A 24034-nucleotide genomic window follows, 5' to 3' on the forward strand; every position below is an offset into this window, starting at 1 on the left:
TTTAGGTGTCATTTCTTATTTGGACAATTTATCCTTAAAAAGCCTTGTAGAGAGGGAGATATGCCTCCATTTTTAGTTTGTTAGAGTGAAGGGCAGCAGAACTCAGGGTTTGTGAGACTGTGACATAGATAAGAACTGATAAACATCTGACTCTCAACAAGAAATACTGTCTGATGCATTTAATCCCGACCCTGGCAAAAAAGAAACAAAGACTCCATACAAACCCCTCTCTTCACCTTTATTGATGGGGGATACAAATTCAGATTTTCCCAGGGCCCATGAGGAAGTTTGATCTCACAGGAAAGTGAAGAATTTGCCCTCCACACAAGAGAGAAGCAGCCAATTCCTGCCTGTACATCTGCAAGCCCAGCATTGCAGCAACCAAAACCTTGCCTTTTGTGAAAAGCTGGGTGAGCTGCATATCTTGGACATTCTGGGGTTACTTGTGACCCTTCACATGTCTCAGTGAGCACAGTCTGCTCCTTAACTTCAGCTAAAAAACCCCCACAGCCTGACCTGGGGCTCAGGAAGATGTCCTCACACAGTTTCTCTGATCAAATATAAAAATGAGGACTCCACGTCCACAAACCTCACCATAATTAGAATTAATTATTGTTCATGGGAATGAGCCCTGCCAAGGCAGCAGCCCCAGTAAGAAATCTGCAGTGCAGATGATCCTAAGATAAAGTTCACCTCCCAGAGTTATCAGCAGCAGGATGCAGCTCCAAAGGGAAAGTCACCGTCAGTTCCATCAGATATCCCTCAGATTCTCCCTGTGCACACATCACCTCCACAGGCAACACCAAAGGAACATAAACCAGCTGCCTGCTGATTTTCCTGAACAAATAACACTCCCAGCTCCAGAGCCAGTAAGTTCTTTCTATTTAGTCATGGTGCAGCAGATTTGCCACCAGTAAATTCATGTCACTAATAAGAAAGTAAGAGATCAACTGTGCTGCCAGTGTGGAACAACACACATCACCCCTGACAAAATTTCTGCCTGAATTTTTATTTTTATGGAAATTTATGCCACCAAGAAAATCCAGTTCTGGTGAGCTGTATCCCACCTCAACGTTTCCTAATTTTTTCCCCTCTGTGTACACTTGGAACATGAATTTTTAAAGTTTAACCCAACCTTCCCAGCCTGGCAGTGCCACTGCTCCCACTGCAGCCGCTATTCTCAGATCATTCTTATTTACTGATAGGCAGTAAATAAGAATTTTTGTCTTTTTCTCCTCAGGTTCTCCACACACTGAACAAATACTGAAGCCTCAGAGCTCTGTCAGCCTCACAAGTGTTGGTGAAATGTGCTGAAGCTTCTCTGCAGTCAGACCAACTCCAGACACAACCATCACAGCCCAGAATACTTAAAAACACCATTTTTGTTGAGCCAACTTTGGCTTTATTTTCTACCCCCAGACATGCAAACCAGCTCAGCTTTAAGCCTGCTCCATTTAGCTTTCCTTTGCTTCCTGGAGGATCGAAATTGTGTCAGGAATGTCTGTGCACTAAAGACAATCCCAAAGAAACCAACTAGCCACATCAGGATTCAGCATCAGGAGTGATATCTGAGCACTGCCAGAGGTTATCAAATACCCAACAAGCTTGCAAAGTTTCAGAGGGAAAAAAACCTAAAAATACTATCTAAAAAATTTTAATAATAACTTAAAATACTAAAAATATTATTAAAATACTATAATATATAATACTATATATCTAGTATATGTATACTATACTATATGCATAGTGTATATATAATACTATATTTAATAGAATAGATATTAAATATATTAATACCTATAGTATATATACGATATATATTTAAATATTTAAAATACTTTTAATATTTTAAAATGCATACAGTGTGTATATATATATATATACACTTTTAATAATTAAAAAATACTATAAAAAAGAGATACAAGTCATCTGCTGTGCTGCATAACAAAGGTTGAAAATAAATCTTGCACCTTTGGATGCCAGAGTTGAGCAATGTTGTTTAGGATAAGCTCAGCACAGCAGTGATTGCAGACAAGCAGGTCCCAATGCAGGGTGTCAGCAGATGACAGCCAGCACACACAAATCCTAATAGAAACACCAAATTCTCCCCTGCACACACTCACATGTCTCCTCTAATGTCCCAGTTATAAAGATTAATCTTGTTCTGATCTGACTGAACTGCAGTAAGAGCTCTGAAGATTGAAATAAATTAAAATCATTTATATGGCCACAGTGTGGGTTAATCACATCAGGGAACTCACTGAACTGGTGCTGCTGGGCCATGAGAACTTCCCAAAGTTGGTTTCCAAGTAAAATTGATAATACACAGCCTATAACTGAGAACAAGCTGGAGGGGATGTATTGATGCCACCAGCATTGTCACACTGCTATTCCATCCCTCATATTATTATTATTTTACCCCTGATATTGCACAAACTGTTGTCACTGATTTAAATCACAACAGATTCAACAGCTCCTTCTCAGAACAGTACAAACCCAAGCCCACAGTCTGAAAAACAATTAGGGGCTAAAACATAATTGTAGCAGACTTCAAGACATTATGTTTATTATATTTTTTTTTTAATTTATGGGCTAAAATATTGCAGCAGACTTCAAGAAATGATGTTGCAGCTCTTAAAGGAACTTTTAAGTTGTCAATTCCTTTCTCCCCAACCTCCAGCTTAACTCCCTATAGAATTCCCTGTGCTTTCCCAATTTCCTTCTCATACATTTACTTCAGAAGCACCTGTATATTAAACCTCATAAAATATCTACCTGTCTAAACTCTTACAAATTATGAGCTAAAACAACGATTCACACAACGGCAAAGAAATTGTGCTAAAAATGCTGGAGCACAGGACAGCCTCATCCCTCCTTCAGCTCCTTTTTCACCATTTCTCTTCTTTCACTCACGGTTAGGATTTTCCACCTTTGGAAGAGCAGCTATCAAATTGCAGAGGTACATTTCAGTTAAAGCTGGCAACACAAACCTCTAACTGAAATAAAAGTACCTTCCAATTTTTTCTTGCTATTTCAACAAAATGCAAAGAAATTCCCATTTTAAAAATTAATTAACTATTGCTTAAAAGCATTAAATACATTACATGTTTCATTACATTAATAACAATTGATTTCTATGCAATCAAAATAATCTGTTACTTCACAAATGACATGATGTGGATTTCCTTACGGCCATACAAAATCAAGGATGCCAGTTCACACGAAACATTTAATTAAATAGCTGGCCCATGGAATTTAATTCCAGCAGTAAACTGCACACTCATTTGCAACCTCCAATCTCTTACCCACACACTATTGCCTTCATAATGGCAGGTAGAAAGAAAATTAAAAATAAGATCTCAGAGAACACAGAGAGTAAATTGAGAGACCTTAAAAAAAATCCTCATTTAGAGCTTCTGTTTCTCAAAGGAAACATCAGTTATATTCTACAGGTACCAGATAAATTATTTATCTTCTCTGTGTTTTGGCAATCAAAAGAAGACACAAGATAGCATCATTTGCATAAATATTTTCCCCTTACTTCAGTGAACATGCAATTTCAGCCAGTTAAAAAAGAAAATTATAATCCCTTTCCAACTTAATGAAGAACAGGAATCCAAAGAGGAAAGGGAAACAAGGAGTTTGTAAAAATATATTTGGAATCAGTCATGTCAGAAGGAAAAAACTCTCTCCCAGCCAAACCCCAGGAGAGAATCCAATCTGAGAAATAAATAAAAGTTCTTCCACAAAACTCCTTCTTTAGTACTTTACACATGAATTGGAATTACTGATGTCCCACCAGAACCTGCTGTTATCAATACCTGGAATTGTGAGGGAAGCACAAGGGCACAGTTTGGAACAGATCAGGGGAAGCCAAAAGCAGTGGTAAAAATCTACATTTTTCTATTGTCAGCCTTCTTCCTGTTTCTGATTAATATCTGAGTATGACAGAGGGGGAAGTGGCATTAGTGGGATTGCATTAGGGTCAGTGGAACAGCTCATCATGCCACTGGGCCCTATTTCTGAGAAGGAAGAAGAAAAATTAGGATAGAGCTGCCAGATGATCAGACAGACACAGACATGCAAACCTGAACAGATGACCATAAAACGGTGGGAACACACCAGAGTACAGGCAGATAAAAATATTCAAGTGCTTATTACAATTTTTGTTTTGTTTTATTCAAGATCTTATTACAATATGATACTGCAGTTGTCACATGGGTTTGCCAAGTTGCCTCTGCTCTACCTATGGATGGATAAATTTAATCTTGGATCAATCAAGTTTAATCTTGAATTTAATCTTGAATTCTTGCAGAAATCAAGCCCTTAGTGTCAGAATCTGAGCTATTGATGATTCTGAGATTGCAGAAAGTCTCTGTCTCTCAGCCCCGCTGCCAAAGCAGAAGCCATAATTGGTCTGTGCTGTTTCCAGGTTGTTTATTCTGTTTATCTCTCACATGTTCTGCTGCCCTGCCCAGCTCTGTCCTGCAGGGCAGCGTGTGGGGCTCTGCCCTCAGTGGGATGTGACAAACATTCAATACCAGAAACTCCCTGGGCTGGATTTACAAGAACGTGCCAATATCTGTCACCTACGTTGGACAGTGTGTCCCCAGCCTGAACCAACAGAAAAATGCCAACACCACAGTGAGACATGGAGGGCATGAAGAAGGAGAAAAAGGACAAGGCACACCCAATTTCCTCCATCTTGTCCCCTTTGGACCCCTCATCTAGAATCCTAAAATTTTACTTTTGCACACGTGCCACACTTAATTATTACTCATATCAAACACTCAGAGCTGGTAATTCATGCTGTAAGATTGAAAACTCTTTTCCATGGCCAGAGATCACAGCCAGTGTCTCTGGGGGCTCTGTCCAGGGGGTTCCTGACCCCTGCCAGGGTCCCAGACCTGCCAGGGCAGCCAGAGGGAAGCTCTGGATTCCCACACTTAGAACTGCAGATTGTGTCTGGAGCCATCCAGAACCCCAGCAGGCCCTCGCTGCTCCCAGCAGCTCTGTCCTGACACGGAATTCCCATGTGCTCTCGGAATTCCCAGTTTCTCTCGGAATTCCCATTTGCTCTTGTGCCCTGCCCACTGTCCAAGGGGTGTGGTGAGGTTGGGTTGGACAAGCAGGGAAGTGACCAGGAAATCCATGAGATTCCATTCCTGGTGCCAGCCCACACCAGCTGGGAGCTCTGCTGGGAGCAGGAGCCAGCCTGGCACAAAGTTCCAGCGGCCTTTAAAGACAAAACCTCTGGGAGGAGACAGGAGGAACTGAACTGCTGCTGGTGGAGCAGGAGCGGCCAGCCAGCTCAGAGCGTCCCACTGACACCAGCAACCATCATCTCAAAAAATGCCATAAATAAAAACCTAATTCTTTTTACATTTTCCAAATCCTTCTCGCTTTCCACAGAAGACAACAGTGCAAAGCCCATTATTTTCCTTCATAAACATGGACAAATTACATTCCTAATAAGCTGTATATCTATTTTATTCAACCATAAAAGTAATGTTCTTATTTCACTTATAAATAAACTATTAATAATGAAATTAAAATATGAATTAAATTCATATTCAACATATGAATAAATTATTGATTGATAATTCTGTTAAGGACTACTATCAGTGTTAATGTATTTGAAGCTTAGCAACTATTCAAATATACTTTTAAAATTGGAACTGATCGTTTTGGACTAAAAGAATAACTGGAGTAGGTATGAATGTAGCATAAGATTATGTAATTGTGGTAAGTACCAGCATTCTGCAATAAATAAATCCTGAAAAAGTATTCAGAAAAAAAATTCTGAAAACAATATATATGTTCTGAAAATATAAATATTCTGAAAATATATATATTCTGAAAAAAATACCTATATTCTGAAATATATATATATTCAGAATAAAAATATATATATTCTGAAATTCTCCCAAAGACAGAGCCTTGCACAGTAAGATCACAGATTTCAACACTGCTCAACCTGAACATATTGGAATTCCTGAGCACTACAGGAAAACCATTCTATTGTGTGCTGATGAAGAAAATCTGAGGATAAAAACAACTGAAAGAGATCCTTAATAGACCTCACAATTTGGAGGCGAGTTCAAATGGAAAGCACAAGTTTTGCACGTTAATAATACTTTAATAAAACGTTAATAAACATTATAAAAGGTTAATAAAATCCAGTGCTATTCGAGGCTAAGCAAGAGGAGCAGCAGGATGCACAAACTGGACAGAGGGAGCCAGGGATGATTGGGGCACTTTCTGTCCCCAGCCCCAAAGCAGCAAATAATGCAGATTTCCAGGAACGGAGTCACAGCTGCAGCACACAGATGTTTGCACACAAACCAAACACACACCGTGGGCATGACCCAGAAAATAAAAGCACTTACTGCTCTTGGCATGCTTCCAGAAAAACCCCAGTGCCTGTGCTAAAATTGTTCCCTTTGAAACAAGAAAAACTCAAAGGGCCATTTCTGCCCAGCTGGTTAGAGCTTCTATTTAACTGTTTAGAAATAAATTACAAAATTGAGAATATTAGCAATAAATATGTATCTAAAGCACATTTATTTCAGTGCTATGCGATTATTTTCACTGTTGCAGGGGATGCACAGAAATACTCTTGGAGGGTTTTGGGGCACCTTTCCATGAACATGTCATTAAACTTAAAGTCAGAACAGAAAGGGGGAAAAAATCAGAGGAGAGTAATAAATCACTCTTCACTCTTCAATTTGCTAAATAAGAAGCATTTCTCTTTTAAGCTCATGGATGACAGAATTTTTTGTACTGACATTGTTTATAGCTGCCCTGCAGATTTATAGCCAGAATTCTGCTTTCACAGGGAATTGATTTTTGAGTCAGCAGAAAAAGAGGGGGTGTGAGAAATAGATTTGTAGAGAATTTTAAGTCTGATAAAAAGACTATAACATATAATATATTGTAATTATTATTATTTATTAACAATTATTATTGCAATATATTGTAATTATAATATATTGCAATTAAGAAATAGTTAACTTCTAATTGCCATAAGCATGAATTATAACATCTGTATTGGCTCACCCTTCACATAAAACTAAAAATAGAATAAAAGCTTTTCAAATACCTCTCAGTTACCTCATCTCCTAGACAAAAAAAAAAAAAACAACAACATAATCCAACAAGGGGCAAAAAATAAAAGCAAGTCATTTTGGTGTTTGCTTCTTGGAGAAAAAGTAAGTTTCTCTTCAGGCTGAAGCAAAGCACTGCAGCTTTTTTTCCTTCTTGAGCAGCAGAACAAAAGGCAGAAGTCAGTAAAGCAGAGTGTTAATTGACTGTATCCTCTCTTTGTTTCACAAGCCATTCCATCAGGACACTCACCTTGGACTGGAAAATCCATGTGCAGATCCCTCCTCCTCCAGGTCAGGATTTGAATGGCATATCATAAATAAAGTCTGGGTTCCCAGCCAGGGAAAAATGGAAATTCCAAACAGATGCTCATTAACTAAGAACTTGCATGTTGCTTTTTACAACAGGACTGTAAAATTTCTATGATCATTTCACTAAAGGCTGTGTGACTGAACAAGGAGTGAAGGTTGCATAGGACCACCTCAATTTTAACTTTGAACTTTTAATTTACAGGCAATTTTAACTGCTGCTGAAGGAATTGGGTTTATAATGTTGAGCCTGGTTTAAGACAGTGTTAGAGGCAACAAGGAAGTTGCAAAGTGTTCTATTCCAACCCTTCTAGACACTTGATAAAGTGCTGAAATAAGTACCTATAGAAACAAGTACATAAAAAAGAGTGGAGAAAGTGATAAATATGCCAAATGCAAAGTCCTGCTGCAATATTTTAACTCCTGTCCCCAGTTCTGCCTTGCTGCCATTTCCAGGAATGCTCTGTGTGCCCTCTGTGCTCCTAAAGGACATCCTGCAAAGCACCCTGCATTTTTCTAGCCAGCCTGCAGTACTTCTAATTAACAAAGAACTGTTTTTTTTTTTTTCCCTTTCTAAAACCAAATTAAACATGCCAAATAATATGTACCACGGGAAGAATGATCAGATTTCCACTATTCCAGTTTCCATCCCCACCAGAAAAGCTGCACAGACAAACCCTAATCCAGGAATAATTTCCCTGCATTGTTGGGGAGTTCAGGCTGTAACAAAGAGGAGTTCTGGTAAAACAGAGAAACAGATAAATCTGGTAAAACAGACAAATCTGATAAACCAGACAAACCCCAAGGCCAGAATCTGAGAAATGCCAATCATTCAGCAGCGTGTGCACTGACAAATCCCATATGGGCCGGGCCACCCCCTCCTTCAGCCAGCTGTGATTTGCACTCCTTGGGATCTGATGACAAATTCCATATCCCAGCAAGGAGATTCCTCCCCCTCCACTTGCCAGACAGCATTTAGAGAGATAAAATTTCAGCAAACACCATTTATTGTGGTAGGAGGGAGGGAATGCCAGCAGCCCCCATATTTTATCCCAAATGAACTGAGAAGGGCTGAGGAAGAAAAGCCACAATTGTGTGGCTGCCACTGCTCAGGAACATCTGGGGTGCCTGAAGGATGCTGTGACTGTTTCCAAACTGCAGGCAGCTGAACTTTTTAAAAATTAATTCCAAAGGAACACGCAGGCCCTTTGTTCCTGCAGGAATTTCCATCCCTGCACTGGCTCTGCTAATGGGGTTCCCCTCCACTAAAACACATTGAGGCGCCAGGCAGACAATTGCCCCATTTTCCAACCTATTTAACACGTTGAAAACATCCTTTTATTTTCTTGCTACAATAAACTCGGAGGAATAAAAAGAAAGGGTGAAACTTTCCAGGGGTAAGAATAATTCATTGGGTTTTTTTTTAAACAAAACAAGCCAAGCAAGCAGTTGTCCTATGTAACACTCGTGCTCCCAAGAAAATCCTAAAATTAATGGGATGGCCCTGACAGCACTCACAGGAAGCTACTCTGTGAGACCCTGAGTGATACAAACAGCTAAAGGTTTTGGAAGACAACAAGCAGAAGGTCAGAAGTTCAGCCATTCAGATATTTTACTAAGAACCAGCTTTACTGATATTTCAAACAGTGAAGATATTACTATTTTCTGTGGGGCTCATCAATTTAAAAGCAGAACACTCTGCATGTTATTACTCAGTTTTATTATTTCAAGCTTTTGGTATTCATACAACATCAGATGATTCAGGCTGCATCTCAAGGATTGAAACACTTCTGTTTTTTCATCACATTATTACTGTGCTGAAACATCCCATTTCCATACTTTTCCCCCTTCCATTTAAAAAAAAAAAAAAAAAAAAGGATGATTTATGTCACAAATTCCACTCCAAAACTAACTGGATTCCCTCCGCCATTGATCAAACATTACTTACATGACAAACTGATAAATGTACTTTCAACACCTCTCATAGCTGTTAAGGGATTACAAATACACATTTTTGCTGACATTGCTCCTTAGAAATCAGAACTTTTCCTCCAGGAAACTTCAGTTTCTCCTTTGCTGGACAGCACAGATAAGCTCTGACACAAGCACAGTTGCTAAATCATAACAACTATTCTGTTACTGAGCTACACAATAATTTTCACAATGGAAGGATCCAGGGTATTAAAGTGAGTTGCAGAACACCACCAGTCTAATCACATCCCTAATTTTTAAAGGCAACTTTTTGTGTATATCAAATATCTGCCTCTTCTCTGAACCAGCCTGGCAAAAAGACAACATAGTCAATATTTTAATTAGCCATAAAAGAAGAAACAAACATCCATGTGGTGAATCCATCTATAGTCATATTAGAAGTGATCCTGGAGAGCTTCTCACCCTCCCCTCAGCCAAAGTCCTGAAGAAGTTACCAAGCTCTAAATGAAAATTTCTGCTGGGTTGCTTGGTAAGAAGCACCCAAGAGCTGACAGACCTTGATAAAAAAACCCCAAGTTCTGAAAGCACTCAGAAAAAAACACACATACAAAATACTGTCAAATTTATGTACAAAATGCAAGAAAAAAAATCTGAATTCAAGTGGTTGTGTCCTACAAAACAAAAAACTGCATTACTGGAGGAGTCTTGGAAGTCACAGGAAGGATGATTTTTAGTAGAAGCATCATATACAACCTTTCCACGGTAAAGTAAATTCCTACTTAGGCTACACTGGGAAAAGCCAAGACAGGTATTTTGTCAATCCTTGCAATGACTCCCAGGTAGAGGAACAGAACACAACACTCTCCAAAGCAAGGAATTTTGAAGGACACAAACTTATTTTAGATGTCAGAAGATCCCTAAACATGCTCCAGAATGCCCTTATTAAACCAATTTGATTCCCTTCCACCCATGAAGCAAAAGTTAATGGATGAGCAGCAATACTGAAATTTCTCTTAATTCACAATCCAAGATCTTTTCCATTTATTTCTTTGTCACAAAATTTGCTATTTTTCCCCTACAGGTACAAACAAAATACAAAGGGCACATCACATGATAACATTGTGTTCTACTGGAGTTATTTTCTTGTTTTGAGTAATATTTTGCTACAGAATATTTCCTGTCCTTACACTACAATTCCTCCCAGTTCTACTCGGAATGGGGCGAAGTTGTGAACAGAAAACACACAAGGATTGTGACATGAAACTGTTGTTTCACATCTGTGCAAAAATGCTGTCTTGTTGGCCATTTTTCTGAAGCAGATGAATCTCTAGAGAAAAAAAGGAAAGCAAGCAAACAAAAAACCCACACAACCAAATGAATGCTGGAAAAGCCTCACAATCCTCTAAAACCAAACTGCAAATGATCCTTGAGACTGCATTTGTATCAAGTGCATTCACAGATCAAATTCCATCCAATTCCTCACTTCAGTTACTCTGAAAACCTCCAGGAGCTGGGGTACTTTCAGTGCTGATGTAACTGCTCCCACAGAAGGATGGAAGTTCTTTAAAGTCCTGCAAACATTGATTTTAGATCCTGCCTCAGGCTCACTGCCCATAATTTGCCATAAATTTACACAACAAACAGTAGCAGTGTGGGTGGAAAGTCCTGGTGATGCTGGAAATATTTCATCATTAATATCTTCAACACAAATAACAGCACTCGAGTCTAATTCTGCTATAAATACTGCTTGTTGTTTTGTTTTTTTTTATTTAAAACAATAAGCTTACAGAGCCACCATCTTCTTCAATAATGCTAAAAAATAATAAATTCTCAACCCAGCCTTGAAGCAGATTTTTTTTGGGATCAGCTACCCAAAACAAATAATCATTGCATATTTATTCATGAGGGGGTGGCAGCCAGCACAAAATTTGTGCTCCTAATGAACTCCTGATACAAGAGATGAGCAGTAAAAACTGCTTGGTGGCTCTTGTCTACACCAGGATTTTATTACAAAGCAGATTAGGGCAGGGATTTTAAAGCACAATAATTTTTCTATACTAGAAATATCAAGTATATGGTCTGGCTTAATTATTTGAAGTGGATTAAACTAAACCACATAAAAGCTACTGCTGCCAAACAATAACAGTGCTCACAGGCAAGGAGTGTGGAATTGCAGTTCCAGGCTTCCCTGCACACATGTGACTGATGGCACATGTGCAAGGAGCGTGGATTCACTAAGATAATTCTTATTCTTTTTAATGTAGTTCTCTGTCAGTTTTGCAAAGCATAAATCAAAGCTCAACAGGTAAGGATTTTGTCCAAAGCATTAAAATGAAAAGTTTTACCCAGGAATTGGTGGTGCTATTTGTGAGTTGTTCCCAAACCTTTAATTTCCTTCTGGAAGTGTATTTTCTCCTGCTTGCCCACAGCAGACTTTTCACTATATTATCCTCAGAGAGTGAGAAAAGATACGGTATTTCTCATTCTCTACCACATTTTTAAACTGGGCTTGCATATTGGAGGGAAGTGTAAATAAAGTGTTCCTATAAATCCACACACACTGAGTACAAAGTGCTCACAATAAAGTCTGCAGGCACGGGTCCTGATCATTGTTTTCCTTCACTGTTCTCTCAATGTCAAGATTATGCTTTTAAAACTCTCTTTATGACTTAAAGACTAGTTCCCAAACCCCTTATACAAGATAAATAGGAAATTATAATCCTCCTCACTGCTTGAATACTTGCTTTAACCCTACCAGCTCATCCTGTGCTCTTCCAAAAGCAGCCAAATTGAACCCTGAGCAGATGAGAAACCAGAACCAACCCAGGAAGAACAGTGCAGGGAGAGAAGAGGAACGAGTGCCAAGCATCTCATTGGAAACAGCAAAAATCAAGTTTACAATAACCCATGTTCTGTAAGGTTTGAGGCTGTGATGACAATACGATGCACATCATATAGATAGTTACTTGTTCTAAATGCAATCCCTGAAAAGATCCCAGCAAAACCTTCCAGATGCCACTTACAGATGAAATAGTTGCACATTGCCTACAGCTCCTTATCAGGGCAAACAGATTTTTTTATGGCCTTTCCTCCACTACTGACAAGTCAGAAATTAGTGACCAGCCTTTAACATGTCTGACTAATAATGACATCATTGCCTGTCTTCTTTTGTTCAGCCTTCTTTTGCTTTTTTAAGTACAGCTCCCCTGTACAATGAGCCTAACTAACTGCTTCCATCTCCGTGGCAGGAGTTAAAATCCCAAAGTGCAGTAGCCATTCCTGCTCCATAATTAATCCTTCCCGTGACACAGCAGTTACACAAATGTGGTTCATAAATTTTCATTGCTAACAAGTGCAGGATGATTTAAACTGGGAGCTGCTGAAATACAGTTTCTAGCTCCTGAGTTAAACCAGAGATGAGACTGAAAGCAGCACCCAGGGTTAACCAAGAACATCCTGCCCAGTATGGAACTGGGGCATCAACTGGGAGCCACCCATCACTCAGTGCCTCTGTCCTGGGTTTCATTCCTCCCTCTTTTCCTTTTCTCTTTGCATTATCATAAATATAGCATTTTATTTCAGTAATTGAGTTGTTCTATCTCAACCTCCAGGTTTCACCTTTCTTCTGATGTCTCTCCCCATCCCAGCAGGGCTGGCAGGTGAGGAGCTGTGTGGCACTTGTTTGCTGGCTGAGGTTAAACTCATTTCTTTAAGTGCTCCTAAGTTGAAAAGTATTCGTTTTAAACAGCTCATGATTTGTGTACACAAAGACACTTCAGTATTACTTGGCCCTGCAGTGAGTGCCCACGGAGATAAGAGGATCCTTCACATTTCAAAGCATTAAATTAATAAATACTGGCAATATTGCTGCACTCCTGGTCCTTACTGGAATATTGGAAACACTGCAGAATTCTGTTTTAGACAAAGTGAGTGGGGATAGAGAAATACATACAGCACCACTGCCAGAACTTCACTGAAAGCTCAAGGATAACAGCTAAATGTAAGATTAAAACTAATTTCCAAACTAACTTCTTTTCAGCCAGAACAACTTCAAGGATAACAGCTAAATTCAAGATTTAAAATTAACTTTTTTTTTCACCCAGAACAAGTTCAAGGATAACTGCTAAATCCAAAATTTAAAACTAACTTCCAAACTAACTTCTTTTTACCCAGAACAAGTTTAAGGATAATAGCTGAATTCAAGATTAAAACTAGCTTCCAAACTAACTTCATTTTACCCAGAACGAGTTCCAAGAGCTGACAGAGAAAGGCACAAGCTCAGGGACAGCCCTGCTCATTTCTTTCCTGCCAGCAGCTCCTGCCACTGCAGCACTTTGGGGTGTGAGAGAACAGGGCAAGCTGGAGACAGCACAAGTTAGAAGCTGCAGAGTGGCATAAATCTAATTAAGTCTAAGTGGTAAGACTAAAGGAATGTAAATTAGAACCAGATACACATCAGCTCCCTCACATGTGAGCTGCACTGAATCAGACTTCCTCTGGATTCTCTAAATCCAGCATTCCTACCCTGTGGAGCTCAAAATCAAACTACAGTCTTAGGCAATAGTTAACCAAAAAGAATGCATTTAAGCTCAAGAAAATTGAGAGTATAAATTCAAAATATACTTTTTTAAATGCAGCCAAAAGAAATCCCCCCCCCAGGTCAAAATCAGGGTTGAAATTATTTCCCCAAGGAGTTCCACTGCTGTTCATTTTACCAGTAATGGTCAAGAACTGGGGCAAATTAACCAAATCATCCCTCCAGAGTGACACCACTGAAAACCTGGTGCTTATCCAGCAGCAAAGTGAACATGCAAGAACAGCATAATCAACATTCCTTACAAAGCAGATTTACAGCAGCAAACCAATTATTTCATTCAATATCCAAGGCAAATCATTTTCAAAAATATATACTGAACAAATGGACAAAAGAAGAAAAGCTGTATTCATCTTAAAAGGTGATTTTATATACAGAAACAATTTGCAAAAACAGTTTGAAATTCAAAATACCATTTTTCTAGTCAGAAATCCAAAATGCCATTTTTCTCCTGAAGTTGATACCCAAAGTGCACACACTACTCAGAAAGCACCAAGGACATTTCTTACTGAGCATGCATGGAACAATCTGATCTGTGAACTGGCACTGCAGCTTGACAGAAATGAAAATATTATTCTAACAAGGGTTAGCCCATCTGAAACTCTAACCATGAATGGTAACAGCAAAAATATTACCCAAATAATACCAAAAATATTACCAAAATATTACCCAAATAATGGGCAACATGAGCCTCTGACTATTTAAAACCCAATAATTCCCTTTTGCTGGCAGAGAAAGGCAAATGTAGAGCTCACTACTAATGATAAAAGTCATCCTGAGAGTTTTTATTAACAGAAATCTTCACAGTCCACTGGTGCCCACCCAGTTCTGTGTTCTTAAATGAGATATAACCAAAATTATCTGGGAGTCTGAGTTCTCAACCTGGCCTAAGTTTGACAGCAGCTCCACCACAACTTTTTTTCTGCTAACAATGCAAATGCAGCTGTGAAAAGAGAGGCATCTTGACATGAATTAAATACATTTTAAAATATTATTTATATTTCCATAAGTGTATGTATAAAATAATTTTTAAAAATCCAGTAATTCTGTCCTGCCCACTGACCAATTTAAATGCAAGGTGTTGGGTTTGCACCTGAGGAAAATGATCTCTGAAGGGTTTCCTACACACCTACACGAGCCTGAAGACAGTTTCCTATACTTCCTGGGCTCAGTAGAATTCCAATCTGGATAAAAACAGCCTCTAGGCTGCTCCAAAACTAACTACCCAAAGTGCAAACACAAAGCAGCAGGGTCCAGCAAGGCAGGGAACTTACGTTTCTCATCATCAGCGTGGACCAGAGATGCTGCTCTGGACAGCACATCCAAGGGAGTCTCCATTCCTCTCTGGATCCTGCAAAATTCAGAACCAAGGTTTCAGAGAGCAAACTGAACACCCAGAGCACACACACCCCCCAGGCTTACAGGAGGAGTAAAGCACAACAGCAGCGTGGCAGCAGAAAGAACCAAAAATCCAAAGTTTGTGCAAAGTGTCACTGCTGAGAACAGGGGAAGAAATGCTGGCATTGCCTTTCCCACCCAAACACTGCAGAACAAAATTCCCAGGTGCTGGAGCTGCCACACTGCTCGTACACGGTGGAGCAGGGTAATCTACTCCCTGTTGTAGTGGTTGTAGCTAGCAAACAGCTCTGTGGAGAACATTAAGATATTGTCCCTGCAGTGCAGGGACAGCTGGCCTGGCTGCCTGCACAGCCATGGGCTGCTTTAGATCCTCAGGGTTCCAGAAAATCCACCTCCACACCCTCTCCCATGCCCAGAGGAGAATCATCCAAATTCTATCATTTTATTAAGTTTTTTTTACAAATAAGCATGCAGTTGAACTCTGGGTATGTGTGTGTACAAGCACACACACAGAACTGTATTTTTTCCAATCCTAATCACACCTCAGTAGCTGCTTTTCCCTGGATTTTGCCCCTTACAGCACAAAATTTTAATTTAAAAAATTAATTCCCACCACATTAAAAATGCCTACTCCAGAGCTACACCAAGCAACAAACTCCAATAAAACCAAGGATCACATTGCAGCTTCTCAAAGTTACACATGACTGGCTTTAAACCTAAAAATAAAAAGATGTTTCTGTATGAAATTCAAAAAATATGGAAAAGAAAGGAAGGAAGAGAATTAGAGAATAACACGTTGTCAAGATGTTTTTTTACTACAAGGCCAACAACTTATATATGTTTCAAATAAAAAGGCAACAGCACAGACAGAATTGTAAAAAAAATGGAGAATGAGGAAAAAACCCAGAACAACCAAATCTTGCTGAAGTTTTTCCACAAAAAAACTTAGGAAAAACTTCTCCCATAAGAACTGTTTACTGTAACTTATTTTACAGTATGATCTTAAAATAAAAAAAAAAAAAAAAAGGTAGTGGCAACTGCAGAAATCTCAAACACATGTCCAGCATGTACATTGACTTAACAACAAGCACATGTTTGGGAAGCAATTTCCTTGACTTTGCACTAAAACAATAAACCTCACCATCCTCACTCCCTCCTTCTAAGTCAGACTTTAATCAAAGATTTTAAAGCATAAAAGAAAGGATTTTAAAGCATTTGTAAGTTGAAAAAATGTATTTTTAAGCTTAAAGCTTATATTTTTGAAGTTTAAAAAATGAAATCCAGTAGGATTTCCATAGAGCAAAGTAAGAAGAGATAAATTTGAAATAACCAAGTGTATTTAGGATTAAAACATGTTCCTCCCACTCTGCCAGAATCAGCTTTTGCTCAAGAATGTTTTAACTGAACTTATAAAGTCAATTAAAACTCTTTAATTTCAAGAAAATATGTGTGTGCAAGAGGTTTCAGTAAACAAGATCTTAGCTTATTTTATGATTTTGTCTTCATTAAACATTTATTCCTTTCCCACCTGGCCACATCCTCCTCCAAACAAAGCACGGATTTGAAGAGGGCATTCCCTGAAACCCTTCAGCAGCATTCCACTTGCATCCCAAAGACCCTGATGCTTCATTTCTTTCATATTTTTTGTTTTCTTGGACTTTACTGACCCTCTCACACAAATTTCCCCAACAGAGTTAAAATTCAGTTGGAAAATTGATTTAGCTTTGTCTGATCAGGAGATGCAGCTACACCAGACTGAGATAACTCAGGATTAGAGCTAAATTCATCCTACACTTCAAAGACAGTAATACAGATATTTTTGGTCATGTCTTTAGAAAAAAAACAAACAAAAAAACCAACTCTTGATAAACAACATCATAAAGGATAGCAAAAGGTCAATTAGAAACAAATTAACTACATTAATGTTCTTAATGTAGTCAAGAATTTTTTTTTTGTACATTTTTCAATGTACTTTTTTTTTTTTTCTTTCAGTTTTCCAGTAATTTTTAAATAATGGGAGTAACAGCTGCCCAATCCCTTCCTGGACCATGCTCCCAGTAAGAATTAACTGGTGACAGAAACTCACACTGGGAGAAGGAAACAGGAACCAAGTCTTCATGCAGTCCAGGAAATTAGACACTTTAAAAACAACTTGACTAAAAGTGGCCTCAACAGAGCTTTGCAGCTTTGTGCATTATTAAATTCATATCATGAGAGAGCTGCTGAGGTGTTCCCCTGGCATCAGGGCCTCGTGTTCATTCAAAAACTGCCATCCCCAGCGTCAAATCCCAGATATTCTGGCATTTTGAAACAGAGAACAAAGATGACCTGCAAGGAGCTGTACACTGCCAGATTATTTTTCAAATAGTGTTAAATATCTTCTTATCTCTAAATTAGACTAACAAATCAGTGATTACAGTTCAGGAAAGAAATGCAGGTTGCCCAGGAGAGAGAAGAGGGATCCTCTCTTAGCTCCAAATTTAAAACCCTGATTTGGTCAGGACAGGTCAGAAAACGCTGCCTGGAGTGGCCAGCCCAGGCACCCAGGGGGAGCCACACTTCAGAAAGGAAAAGACCAGAAACACTTTCCAGGCTTCTGAGAAATGAAACATTTGTAAAGAAACAAAAATTTAAGAACTGCAAACACAGAAAACCACACGAAACAAACAAACAAACAACAAAAACCAAACACAAATCCAAAAAACCCCAGCTATTTCTCAGTGTGATACAAACCTGTGTGTGCAGCAGAACCCAACCTTGAATTTGGACGTGTCCCCACCAAAGCACAGCTCCCTGCAAGAGCTTGGTAAGGGAAAGCAAGTGAGGAGTGAAACACAAGATAAAACTGGATTTCCCCTGGCTACATCTGATTTAAACACCCTGGAAACAGTTTCCCAAGTAAATCTCACAAATCTCTTTGTAACCAATCTCACTGGTTACAAAGTTTTAAATGTTGGATTCCGGAGACATGAGCCAAAAGCACTTGCACAAGCATTCAAGATATTTTTATCTAGTGTTATTTCAAATATTAGTTTAATATCTTCCAGAGTGCTCTTATTTATCAGTTACTGCTCCCACTACTGCTGCCCTATTCTGTCCTCTCCCCTGCACAGCAGCAAAGAGACATTCTGGAAAACAGTAAAGATATAAAATGGGAAATCTGAGATGTCTGAAAGACTGACCTAAACACTGACCCACCTGTAATTTTTTATGCAACACCCAAAGCACGCAATACCCATTAGTGTAAAGAAACAACACTTCATTTCCCCTCTCCTGACATTTTTGCAAGACCCAGAAACCCACAGAGTACTCTCAGCTTTACTCGGCTAATCCTGGGTTTTTTAGTTTTTGGGGTTGTTTTTTTTTTTTGTTTTTTTTTTTTTTGTTGTTGTTTGTTTGTTTTTTGGGGGTTTTTTGTTGGTTGGTTTTGGTTTTTTTGTTGTTTATTTATTTATTTTTAGGCTATAGAGAAATTAAAAGCTTTAGAAAGTGAACAGTTCAGTGTTCTCAGGGATTTATGCAGCACCTTCCAAGCATCAGGAAGGGACAAACCCTGAGGTTGCATGTTTGACACTCAGTTCACAGGCAGCAGAGCTCCACTCACTCAGCCCAAACAGAGACAATTATTTCATCCCACCGAAGTTCACACTCACGGTGGAGGATGTCAGGAAAGTGGTGACATAAAAGAAGAACTTTACATTTGATTTAAAAAAAAGGGGAAGTGGCAAAGGGAGAGGAAGGAAAGAGAAGCAAAGACGACGTTTGGGCAGTGATCTCATACAGAGTTAGGATGGGTCTAGGACAGACCTGACCAAGGCCAAAGCTGGGTGATGGGAACACACAGGAGTGCAGGCACGACAAATGAGAAGAATTTGGATACAATTTGGAATGGAATCCCAAAGAGAAGTCACAATGCCTGGATTGCAGTGGGACTGACAGAACAGCAGCACACCTGAGGAACAGCTAAACCTGCCCCAAACCTGCTGGGACACAGCTACACCCCTCAGGAGAGAAAGGCTGAAGCCTCCAGGAGGAACAGCAAAGCCTGGTACTTGAATTCCCATCTGCAGAAATCACACAGCTGAGGCTGGAGGGAGAAGAGCAGGATTAACAAACAAAGCCACTAATTACAACAATGAAAAAGCAATTAATTAGTAACAAGACACTTGAGAAACCATTAAGGCCAAAGTGTAGATAAACACAAGTGCAGGGAAAACAAGATGAATTGAAAAGAGTGGTCAAAAGCAGCTCCCATCTGGGGAGAGACAGCCCCAAAACTGCCCAAATTCATACCCAGAAATGCCAAGAAGAAACAAACTCTGCTGATTTCAATGGAAGAGAGTGAAACTGAAGAGGAAATCCAAACACAATTGATCAGCACAATCAGTAAATCCACACAGGGAAGGAGGATAAAGCAGAAGTTTGATGCAGAATAGGTAAACACAGTTTATTTTTTATGACAGGAGAGAGTAAAGCATATTTGCCCCATGAATGAGAACAATGATAGACACGTTGTAATCAATAATTTTCTCAAATAGGCACAACACATTCAAATTTCCTCAGCTATGCTTGGACCAGAGCTTCTATTTGTGGACAGAAAAGCCCTGTGTTGAGATATCCATGTAAAATGCTAAAATGTGAATGTGAATATGTCAATGTACACTTTAGAGCATGATTACCAAGCAGCATTGATCATTCCCTTTTTACAACTCAACATCTTGAGAGTAACTTCAGCCTATTTGGCTAAGTACCACTTTTTAAAAAATGTATTTATCCCCTCCTTTGGGGATTTTTTTAAACCATCCTTGTCATGCATATGGAAAATGTGTTTGAACAGGCAAATCTTCAACCAGAAACAATGATTTAACTCATCACACAGAAAATTATAAGCTCAAAGCAGAGCTTTGGTATTTCACCTCATGCTTTTTGTTGTCTTGTTACATAAATCACCCTTAACAAGGCAACATTTTAAGAAGTAAGCTATTAATAATTTTTGGAAGCTCAGAAATTTAAGGTAGGAAAGTCCAAGCTGACCTTGTCTTGTACCTACAAGATCACTCAGAGCATCCTACACGTTACACAATCTGCTGCAAACAAATTATGAAACATTTAACCACAGTAAAGAGAACTGTTCCAAAGCTCCCTTTTCCAACAGAAAACTCCCAGGTATGTCTGGAAGCAAACCAATTAACCCCTGCAGCATGGAGATGCTCAGAAGACTATCAAAGCTGCTGGTATGTAAATAAGAAACGGATGGTTTGTGATGTGGATGCTCTTAATTAACCTGCCCCAAAGGGCTGTACAGATATTTTCTATCCTATTTTAGTTACCAGGCCAATTTTATAGCAGACTGTTAAGATCTCAGCAGCACTCCTGAGTGCTCAGCTCTGGCCCAGTTCTTGCTCTAGGGTGCGTCTAAAATCTGAGCCCATCCCACAGAGGGGGTCCTGAGCAGGGAAGAAAGAGCATCCTGCACCAAAACATCCATCCCTGCTGCCCACAGCGTGCTGGGGGCTCAGCAGCACCTGCTCCAGCCCAGGCACTTCATTGGGAAAATGCAAATCTACAACAGGCAGGCCCAAAATGCACCAAGATTTAACGGGTCAGATCTGTATCTCACTTGTGAATCAAAGCAGTTCTTGTAACTGAACCTCAAAAGCTTCCCAGCCTGATCCCAAATAACCAGATTATAACTGTACCCAGAAGAAGAGATGTAGAGAATTTAAGCAAAATGCATTCCACATTAGAAGACCGAAAGTTCACAGATAGGAAAACACAAATAAAGGGCCTTCAAGTCTGGAGAAGAACCTTAAAAAAGTTTATTATTAAGGCAGGAGAGGGAATATTGCTGCCCAGTTTTATAGGGGTTTGGATCTAAGGGCTCTCAGTAGCACTCCCTGCAAAGAGCTTCACTCAGGTTTCCCAAACTGCAGTTTGTTTCTCTGGGAGGAATACTCTTTAAACAACTCTGTTCTAAAGTCAGAGGAAAACTAACCAGATAAATGACCCTGCAGTAGAAATCCTGGAACTCTTGATCAGCCAAGTCCTCTTTGGTGTAATTAAAAAAATGCTCATTATTTCTTGTTTCTGACAATCCTGAAGCACCAACACAGCAGAAAGGCATTAAGCTGGTTTTATGGATTCTCCACTGCCAGTGGAAACGGTGTTAAATTCCCGTTCATCCACTCTCAGAAAAGGGATGTACTGGCATCAGTGTGGACAGCTTAACTCGGAATTAATTACTGCTGATCACATCTGGGGAACACGCGGCCAGCGTGACACCACGCTGCTAAAGGCTACATAAAAAACCCCTGCCAGCGGAATATAAAAGATGCAGCGCCAAAAGCCTTCCCAGCGCCCTTGGGACGCGTTCTAGAAGGTTTCACCTCTGCTACCGATACGGCGGCGGGGATTTTCCCTGCAGGAAGAGCACGATGGGCGGGAGCCAAGCTGCGAGCTGCAGACAGCGGGAGCGTCCCGGCGCGGCGGATACCCCCGGGCTCGCTCCTGCCGGGGCAGCTCCTGCGGCTCCCGCTGCCTGCGAGCCGCGCCTGCAGCCGCCGGAGCGGAACCTTCCCCGGCCCGGGGAGAGGATCCTCCCCTGGTCCGGGGGAGCGGAACCTTCCCCGGCCCGGGGAGAGCCGATCCTTCCCGGACATGGGGAGCGGCTCTCGACACCGCCGGAGGTTCCCCGGCCGCCGGCAGCGCCCGGCCCGGCGCGGCTCCCGCGGGGAAAGCCCGGCAGCGCGGAGAGGACGGGCCGGGGCAGCCCCGACCCAGCCCCGTCCCAGCCCCGTCCCAGCCCCAACCCAGTCCCGTCCCGTCCCGTCCCGGTCCCGTCCCGCCCGCCAGCGCCGCTCCCTCCGCCCCCGCGGCCACCTGTGCGCGCTGTCCCCGCGCTGCCCCCGCGCTCTCACCGGCGCTCCGGGCGGTGCCGGCAGCGCGGCCGCGGTGCCCCGCGGGCCGGGCCGTGCCGGGCCGGGCCGGGCCGTGCGGAGCGGGCCCGGAGCAGGCGCGGCTGGGCCGGCGCCGCTGGCCCCGCTGCTGCGCGGGCCCGCCGAGGAATCCCAGGAATGAGGGAATTCTGCGGCGAGCAGGTGGGGAGCGCCGCCCGCCCCCATTGGCCGGTCGGCCGTGACGTCAGCGCAATTAGGGTAATGAGGCGCTGACGTCACATCCTCGCAGGTAGGGAGCGCGCGGCCCGGCCCCGCCCCCGCCGGGGAGGGACGCGGGGACGGAGGGTCGCGGGTTCGAGCCCCGGGACGGCCCGGAGCGACAGCGGGGACGGGAGAGAACGGGCGGGGACAACGCTGCTTCTGTGCTCCCCTGCTCTAACCCTAAGCCTTTTCCTCCCCCCGCAGGAAAAACTAAAGGGCAACGGCACTAAACCAAACCTCCAGGAAAACAACAAAAAAGCCTCTCTCGAGAGCGAAGCACTTTTTAGCAGCAGAAGCGCGCGTTTCGAATTAAAGCGCTGTCTGACAGCGGCTCGGTGTCCCCAGGCACACGGACACACGCACGAGTGACGAGTTTCAGAGCTGGCTGTGAATGATTGGGGTCACATCCCCGTCCTCCGCACGATGTGACGGGAATGGCTGGGAGCAGCTCCGGCGCTTTCCTGTTTACGCTCGCTCTGCAGCGGGGTTTTACCGAATCCCTGCTCCCGACGTGACTCACTCAGCCGGGAGGAGCTGCCGGCAGCCGGGTTTGAGCCAGAGCGAAGCTGAGCCCTCCTGGCCCCCAAACTGCTCCTCTCCCCTCGGCCGGCAGGGCAGGAGCCCTCGGCGCCGCTGCACAAACCCGGAATATTCCGATCTCCATCCCGCCCCTGGGGTGCTGGGACACCGCGCTGCTGGGAAAGGATCGCACGGTTCCCATCGTGCCAGCACAGCCGCGGGCATTCCCACGGCAGCGCTCACGCCAAGGGTGCCATGTCCAGCAATGCAGCAGCAAACCTTGCTAACACTCTGCCTGTTTTTAGCAATGTTACCAAACCAAGCTGTCGTGCAGCTCGCGCATGTGGAGGAGCCACTGCCCCAAAGCCAAGCCAAGGTTTCTCCAAGGCGCTCTGAAGAACCTGGGAATGCTGCTCCCGGGCTCGCAGAAATGAGTTCCAGGGCAGGAGACGATGTGGGAAAGTGCTGCAGTGATCTCCTGGTGGCCACATTCAACATCAGTCACCAAACAGGTCCCAGAACGGTGCATTTTATCCTCGCAGGGATCTGAGCTGGCCTCAAGCTCCTCTTGGGAATGCGTTGCAAAGGGAAAGAAAAGGACAAAAAAATCAACCTGAGCCCCTTGAAGAGCCTTAGGGTTGCAGCTTTTTGGTGGAACCCAAAAAGAGCACAGGGCAGCAGAAACAGAGAGTGTTTGTGTGGAATTCTGCTCAGGGCATTTCCCCGTCCAGCTCCTCCTCTCTCGCTGTGACAATAAAGGCACAAGAACAGAAAAGGCAGCGCAGCGATGTTTGCTCAAGGCAAAGCAGCAGCAGGGCACAGCGGGGTTTGTCTGAGGTGCTGGGAGTGGGATTCCTGCAGGGAATGTGGAGGGAGCACGGCTCCCCGCAAGTAATACAAATGAATTCCTGCAGCAGCGAGGGCAGGGAGCGGCCGGGATGACCCCGCACACCCTGCACTTGGATTCCCTGGAAGCTCCAGAGCCCGTCAAGGCTTCGTGCTGGCCAGTTCCCATTTTAAACTCCATCAAAATCATGCTGACACCGAAGTATTTTCATACC

At 42.0% G+C, this 24034-nt stretch overlaps 1 protein-coding gene across 2 annotated transcripts in view; it reads right to left on the bottom strand.

Moving 5' to 3' along the window:
• VGLL4 (vestigial like family member 4) overlaps positions 1 to 22293 on the bottom strand; it is a 77643-nt gene extending 55350 nt beyond the window's left edge. Inside the window, exons 1-2 of one of the 2 annotated variants that reach the window (XM_021530466.3) lie at positions 22215 to 22293; positions 15213 to 15289 (exon numbers count right to left, since the gene is read on the bottom strand). In XM_021530466.3, the coding sequence (XP_021386141.1) occupies positions 15213 to 15276 (64 nt within the window). In that variant the 5' untranslated portion in view covers positions 15277 to 15289; positions 22215 to 22293. Of the gene's footprint in view, positions 1 to 15212; positions 15290 to 22176 lie in introns of both variants that reach the window. The other variant, XM_021530464.3, reaches the window with a different exon arrangement.
• Between the last annotated feature and the right edge of the window lie 1741 nt (positions 22294 to 24034).

This window comes from Lonchura striata, chromosome 12 (assembly GCF_050655825.1).
Source record: "Lonchura striata isolate lonStrDom1 chromosome 12, ASM5065582v1, whole genome shotgun sequence".
NCBI lineage: Eukaryota > Metazoa > Chordata > Aves > Passeriformes > Estrildidae > Lonchura > Lonchura striata.